The 7,862-nt window shown below is 49.6% G+C and overlaps 1 protein-coding gene across 1 annotated transcript in view; it reads right to left on the bottom strand.

Moving 5' to 3' along the window:
* The window catches only part of MTX2 (metaxin 2), a 70,966-nt gene that overhangs the window by 52,188 nt on the left and 10,916 nt on the right, over positions 1 to 7,862 (bottom strand). Inside the window, exon 3 of the mRNA XM_009640802.2 lies at positions 7,706 to 7,825. Coding sequence (XP_009639097.2) covers positions 7,706 to 7,825 — 120 coding nt within the window. The remainder of the gene's footprint in view (positions 1 to 7,705; positions 7,826 to 7,862) is intronic.

The raw sequence follows: 7,862 nt of genomic DNA, 5'->3' as shown, positions 1-7,862 counted from the left end.
CTTGACCATCCTGTCTGAGCTACACATATGCTTATTTTGAATAATGATGGGTTCCATCCAACTCATCAACTGACAACCATGCAGTCAATGCAGTTCAGAACAGTGAAAGGGTGCGCTGGGCAGAGCATGCTTGGGCTCTGGTGACATGGGACTGAACAGACAAGGAGCACCTAGAAGGGCTACATCATGCTGCTTTGAATGAGACGTGTAACCTAAGTCTGAGGAGGAAGATGTGGATTCAGCTGGGAAATGCAAGAGTGGTACCTTATAAAAAATTATTTTATTTCTAAATAACAGCGTGAAATTGAAATTACTTCATCCGTCATCCAGTGCCTGCCACTCAACAGCCCAAAGTTCTTTACAAGCTCTTAGCCAAAGTGCTGCTTGCTGTGGTCAGGAAGGGGCTACTAATTTTGCTGGGACCAGACATGGTGTCAACCATCGAAGGGCAACCAGGATCCCCAGAGAAGGAAAAATTCCACTGGGCCTTTTGCGGATTTGAGAGGGCTGGGCCGGTGGCAGAGAAGACACACCATGGGGAGACACAATCAGACCACTTCACTGACTCAGCCTCAACTCTTTCCCACGGAGACCTGTGCTCTGCAGCTCAGGCCCAGCTGCCCCACCAGCTGATGGTTCTGAGCAGGCCTGGTGCCTGGTGTTCCTTCCTGAGAAGCCCTGAGAAGACACATCCCTGGGACAGGCAGACGCAGGCCCACAAGGGCGTGGGAGCGCTTCCCTGCATATGGGCTCTGACCAGTGATATGCCCTTCTGTCAGCCTCTCTTTCTCCCCAGCTCATCCAGCCTGTCTGCTATAAACTGGCTGTACAGATTACTGCTTTAAAGTGCTTGGGACTCAGAGTCTACAGCCAGAGCAGTCGCTGCAAGCCCAGAGATCCAAAGTTAGGTGTTGTCCAGACACAGACTTGCTCACTGTTCCAGGCTGTGCTACCCTGCTGCACTAACAGTGGGGTATCACCTACATTTCCATTTGCAGAGGTTGCAAGTATAAATTAGAAGAACAGTTTAAATCAAATACACCTTGTCAGGAAACCTACATTTTGAGGGAGGGGTTAAATTTTAAATTCCAGATGATACAAACTTGCTCAGCATACCCATGTCATCTTCTGACAAAAGAGAAGCCTGGGAACACCAGGCTTTCTCTTTAGCTGAGAAAGGCTGTCCATGCAGGAGAGCATCTGTGCTCTTCAGTCTTCCCTGCTGTAAAAACTCCTGCCCGCAGTGAAGCAAACAGCACTGGCTCTGGAGGAGGGCTGCTGCTTTACTTGAATCTTCTGTTTGCAGAACACAACTGGTTTAATTACACCCAAAGCTGCATTTTAAACGCAAAAAGAGCTGTCCATGTTCACACCAACATACTATCTTTCCATTCACCCAACTGGATTCTGTTACCGAGTTTCTTGTTCGTTACCTGTTTGTTTTTTGCAGGGCTGCTCAAGGATGAGGAAAACAGAAATCAGTGGCTAAACACAGGCAAAGCATCTCTTGTTGCTGCTCTGGCTTTTAAGGAGGCTGCAATTTTCTATGCTCCTGAATTTCACAGTGTTCAGGCTTAAATAGCTAAGTCCCAGCGCTATGAAGTCAAAGGAGGAAGCAGAAAAGTGGGTTCAAAAGAAGAGTGGGAGGAACATGATGCTGTCAAAGGCAATTTGACAATGGCTGGGAGGTTTAGGGACATCTGTGCAAGCAGTGCAGTGACAGCATGAGCCAGGGGAACTGCTGGGGCAGAAACCTCTGTGAGAACACTGGACCAAACCAACTCCCATGCCACCATGCTTGTGGAAGTATGTGGGCCACTGTAAAGCCTGAGACAGCCACTGTGAAATTAAGCCATGACATAGGAACAAGCCCAGCCAAAAAGCCCTAAGCCCTGTTGGGTGCAGACGCTTACCAGCAGTGCCCTGGGGAAGCTGCTTGAGCAGCGCATCTGTTGAAGGCAATGGCAGCCCTGAGCCACAGGCACTACCTTGAGGTTGAGGCGTGTTGCCTTTCTTCTCTGGAGCAAGCCATGAGGAAGCCACCCCCCATACTTGTCACAATAACTAATGCACAAGAGATGCAACAGATCCCTCCCCAGCCCTCAGAAAAATGGTGTAGAAGGTCTGTTTCGAGCATGACCTTGTCCTTGCCCCTCCACTGCCACAACACTGCCAGCCGGGGAGAGCTGGTTCTCAGCAGTATGTGGGGATGTACATCCACGGCATGGAGACACCCAGGGTGTGAGTGGGAATCCCGAAGAGAGCAAACACTGGGGATTTAAGCAGTGGCCCTGTTAACACAGGCAAACCATCAAAGGCCCATGGGAGGAAGGCTATCAAGAGAAGAAGGAGGAGTCACTCTGGGGAGTTTATTTTGTAAAGTGTGAATAAAACCAGGGATGTACAGAGAGCCCAGGGCAAAGAAGGGGAATCGTCCTGCTGCCCCAGGGGAGCCAGGCTCAGCTCCAGCACAAGCACAGCCTTTCCAGGCAGGCAGGGCACTTCGTGCTCCCCCTGAGGAAGGTGTGTTTCCTTCTGCCATCAATATTTCCCTGCCACAAGCTCCCCTTTCCTGGCTGACTCCTGGGGCAGTTTCACCAGGCCTGGGACAGGGACCTCTGCTCTCCCAGAACATGGGATGAACTACAAAGAGCCTCTGCATAAATACAGAGAAGAGCAGAGTCTCTCCCTCCCTCTGTAAGGATGTCTCCAGAAGAGTAATTCCACATGGACCCCTGTGCCGTGTAACACTGTTTCCTGTCCCATGGCTGTGAATTCGGTAAGAAGGACAAATTACGCGTATTAATAACCCAGAGGTATCCAGGAAAGCCATGCTGCTGTGTGCAAAACAGAGATGTCAAAGAGTTTGCAGACAAGATTTCTGCCTTGCCTAGCCCTTCTTGCTCCCAAAGATCCTAAAAGGTGGCCCAGGTTCCTTGGAGAAAAGACCAAGGCTACGCACCTCACTCAGCATGGGGTTATCTACCCTCTCCCAAATCTTCTGCTGTTGCACTAAAAACTGCACATCAGCAAATAAAGAAAAAATGAGCCTAAGTGTTCAAATTGTGCATTCAGGAGTATTTTTACCTGGAAGACCTCCATCCTGCCTAGTACAGATCCCATGCTAATTTTGTTCAGCTTTGTGCTTACAGTCATTGCAGCTGAGCCTTTCTGGGGTTCATCTCAGAGCAGTTCAGGATGCTCTGGGACCCGGGGCTCTGAAGGTGGAGACAAAGGCCCACCTGGGCTCCCGAGCAGCATTTGCAGAGGCCTGGGGATGTGCAGGCACAGATGCCTCACTGCGTCCCCTTTTGCATCTCAGCCTTTGTAAGCTTTGTCACGTCCTGCCGTGTTACTCCATGGCTCTCGGGCTCCAGGACTGGGCTCTGCCTCTGCTGGACGGGTTTTCTGGCAAGTCCCAGCTGGCTCAGGCCTCTGAGAGGAGAGGAGAGGAGAGGAGGAACCTCTGTTGAGCGAAAAGTGCTCATCATGTGATTGATGACCCTTAATAGAGCCAGGCCCCTCCCTCCCCCACCAGCCCCACTCCCAGCGAGGACCACAGCATACCCACCACCTCTGCTTGCATGGGAATGGAGAGCCCTTGTCTGTTCAGGGATTAACCTCCCTGGAAAGTGGCTGCAGCCAACAGAGCTCTGGTCCAGCCCATCTCACGCCTTTTAAAAGCAGAGGTAGCTGGTTCATCAATACATAATATCACGTGGTGCCCAGCCAACCACCACGGCCCTGATTGCCCCAGCAGCACCAGCCCCTTTGTGCTGCCCGTCTGGCTCCAGCTTTTGTTCCCAGGCAGGTTTGCAGCGACGGTGCCGGACGCCTGGGCCTCTCTGCTGTGCAGCGTGCTGTGCCTTCTCCAGGCTGCCATTGTGTGCGGCTGCTGGGCACACACGGCAGGCTGGCACATAGGAGGATGGCGTCGGGACCTGCAGCTCCTTCCCGCCTTCCCCAGCCAACAGCAGGCATGCTCCCAGCGGTAGCCCAGCAGTCCCATCACCTTCACCCTCTTTTTCCCCTAGCCAAGTAGCCCCTTCAGTGCCTGGGCCTCCCTGCTTGCTGTTTCACAAGGCTTCCCATGGGGCTGGAGGGGTGCAGAGACCCCAGTGGTGGATCCTGCCTTCAGACTTCTTGCCACAGAGGTCCAATGACCCAGCTGGTCCCTAAGAAAGTCAGGGGGTTTCTAGTTGGTGCTGGTGGGCTCTCTTTCTTCACCAGCCTTCCCCCTGCCTGTCCTTGCCTCCTGGCTGTGCAGCCAGCTGCGTCCTCTTCACCCATGGACAAGGTTGCCAGCAGCCCAGGGTGACCCAGGCATGGTCCCATGGTGGCAGCTGTGTGGGGTGCCCTGGAGCCCCTCCCTGGCCTGCCCAGGGACCAGGGCTGGGACCCTGTGGTGCTCTGCCCTGGGAGCACCTGCTCGTGGAGCAGGAGGCATTCTGCTATGTTTTCCCAGTCCCACACAGGTGGCACCTGCAAGGCAGTGGCAAACCTGTGAGTCCCTGGCTCTGAGCCTGCCTAGGTCCCCTTGCCTGGGTGCTGCTCGCCAGGCCCTAGACGGAGGGACATGGACAGGACCCCCCCCCCCAAAAGAAACAGGGTGCAAAGGGGCAGCTCAGCCCCGCGCTGACTGCACAGAGCTAACACAAAGCCTCATCTCCTTTTTGCCGAGGGGAAACTTGCTGCAGCCCCATTAAACAGTGGGTTACTGTAAGGGCCAGACCAACAAGTGGAGACCCAAAACCCACTGCAGGAGAACCTGCAGCAAGAGGCACCCCTGATGCCTCTCAAATGGGGCTGTCAGCCGCTCCTCATCCCAAACACTGCTGCAGTGCTGCTGGCTTTTAGAGGCCCTGGCTCAGTGACCCTGTTATGAGTCTGGAGCAGATGGAGGGAGCAGGGAAGGAGGGGAAGGGATGCTATGGCTCCTGTTTGCAAAGAAAAGCAAGGCTGGGATCAGCCCCAGGCTGATGAGCTGAGTTTTAAATGGGTGACCAGAGTTCAGCACATCAGATGCTGTTGCAAAGGAGCTGAGTTCCTACTGAGTGTGAAAGGGGGTTGTTTATAATTTATGGGTTTTAAATGATGGGCCAAGAAAAAGTCTGGCTTGTGCCAAAGTGTCTCTCTCCTCTAGATTGCTGATGCTTGTACAAACATTGTAAAAATGCCAGCGCTCTCACTAAAGTAACATTACTTCTAATAATTAGGTTATCATCACGGACTTCTATCGCATTACAAACGAGACGCCTCTGCCAGAGTCACGGAGAAGAAAGTGAATTTATTTACAAGAAGATTCCCCCTTGCACATGCTCCTCCTCCTCTTCCCCCACTAGAAACCAAGTCTGCAAACCCCCCCCCCCTCTGCAATATGAAAATAATTCAGGGTAGCGTGCCTCAGTAACACCGTGTCTGTGGTCAGGGTTCCTCTGAACCCCCCTGCTTCCTCACATCTGGGGAAGGGCTATCTATAAATGGCCTTTCCTTCCTTAACAGGTTTAATGAAGGACTAGTAGTGTAAGTCAGAGCAGACACTGTTTGAAGAGCAGCCTACTGAGCACGAAGGTGGGAAACACTTGGGAAAAGCACATTGGGTTACACCAGGGACGGCCCTGCAGAAACGGTGGTGCCTTGCCCTTTCGCATATAGAAGCAGGTGGTGTGAAACACATCGTGTTTTCAAGAACACACAAAAAAACCTACATGGACAATTTCAGTCGTGGGTACATTGATTACAGAAAGTTTTGGAGATACAAACATATATATATATTTTTATGGAATACTATAGAAGTATAATTCACGAGTGGTGTTTAGCCTTACTTTTTGCACTGTCTGTATGTTTTGTTTACTCCTGTGTGGAGCTTCTAAGAAACAATTGCTGTGAAAACTTCAATAGAAAACAATTTTAGGGCTCAAAATGGTTAAAATATGTCTCCGAACAAAGTCGTTTATTCCGTTCTGTTTTGTTTACAGATCTACAACACATATATCCAAATTTGCTTGGGTAAAAGTGAAATTTAACGAAAGATACACTTCTCAGCATAGCACGACATTGTTAAAATCGCACAGAGGGGGATAATAAAATCCTAAGTAATATTTTGAATCGTTACTGTCCAGCCAAACACAAATACCAGAAGGCGAGGAAGGAAACAGGGAGGAGAAAGAAAAGAAGAAAAGAAAGAAAGAAAATTTGTCTCTGGTGCCCAGAATTGGAGGAGTTAAAATATTTCTCACAATAGGAATGCCAGGTCCTGTCGTTAGAGGATGGAGTAGGAGCTGCAGTGTTTGTCAGACTGGGAAGTGGCGGGTCAAGCGGTGTGGTGGGGAATACAGAAGTTCGGATTAATCGTTAACTCGACACTTTTAGAGAGAGATAAGAATAGTCTTCTCGGAGAGACATGTACCATCAGGAAGAGACTTTAATGACAACGTTTACAAAAGAAGTATCTCTGTAAATCCAGCGAGGGATTCGACACAGCCGTGTAACTAGAGAGGAGGAAACACGAGGCCTCAGAGCATCGTTGCGCTTTTTTTTTTTTCCTTCCTTTTTTCCTCCTTTCTTTTTTCTCTCTTCTATCTCTTTTTTGTTTTGTTTTGTTTTTGTTTTTAGTTCTTCCCCGTGTTAGCTGTCCCGTTGGTGGCAGAGAGAGGCGGCGGTGCCCCGATTTTCAATTTTCTTGCAAAGTTTATTTTTATGAAAAACAAGAGGAAAAGCTCGGGCTTCCCAAGATGTCTAAAAAACTGGTGTATGGTTAGTATAAAGACAACAGTATAAATAACAAAGGAGGCGGCAGCTGCTGCGCGGATTGCTATGGAGACCCTAATGAAATTAGCACTATCAGAGGGTTTCTAGTGGGGTTTTTTGCCTTCTAAGCTTCTAATTTCTTTCCTATTTCAGATAGCCAGAGTGTAAATTAAAAAAAAAAAAAAAAAAAAAAAAGAAACAGAAAATAGCCCACCGAAATAATAGTTTGTGCGATAGATACCCAGTCAATAAATAAATGTTAACCTCACCGAGGTTTTTGTATGCAGGATTTGATCTGAAACAAGATGGCCAAGCGCCCCGCTTTGCAGATCGCCTCCTCAAAGCGGCTACGCTTCCAACGAAAGGTGGCTTCGCCCGGCCGAGCCAGCTGCTGGCCAAGCCAGTTAGAAATAAATACTTTTTAAAATACTTTTCGCTATTTTTTTTTTGAGGGTTTTTTTTTTAAAGTGTAACGGCTCTTTGCGTGATGTCACAGCTTGTTTTACTCTATTAATGACTTACGACTTGCTGTCTTAATTAATCCTCACATAAACTACGAACACCAGCCACTGTTACAACTGTTCAAGACTACTCTCTCAACTAGCTCAGACCGAATATACTAAATAGGTGAAATGTAAGTCACCGCGGACCTGAATCGCTCTCCCGAAGCACTGGTGAAGAAACTCTACGAACAGCCACATAAATACATTAAGACGAGGATAAATAATCGGTGATACAAAAAAATGTCTCGCTTAAAATAATAATAATAATAATAATTAATAATAATAATAAATACGTATCGTTTAGTCCGATGCGATCCTCGCGTTGCGGAAGAATCCATAAATTAACTTCTCCGAAATAAGCTCAGGCCGCGGGCGAGTTCCCGCCGCTCACGACTGGTCTAAAGCACCTCAGCATGACGCGCTGCTAACGCTACGGCGTCTCTGCGACTTACCTTGCGGCACCCCGAGCTTACCAGTCCCTCGGTTTGGCGGTATATTGCACCGTCGTGCTTAACCCGGCTCTGAGAGACGGGGCGGACCTGCTCGGGGCTGCGGCAGGAGGGAGGGAGCTGCTAGGGGAGGCGAATCCGCTAACACTGTTGGCACTCG

Source organism: Egretta garzetta, unplaced genomic scaffold, assembly GCF_000687185.1.
Source record: "Egretta garzetta isolate BGI_Z169 unplaced genomic scaffold, ASM68718v1 scaffold16, whole genome shotgun sequence".
Classification (NCBI taxonomy): domain Eukaryota; kingdom Metazoa; phylum Chordata; class Aves; order Pelecaniformes; family Ardeidae; genus Egretta; species Egretta garzetta.
The sequence above is the reverse complement of the archived record's forward strand: the minus strand, read 5'-3'. Positions and strand labels throughout refer to the sequence as shown.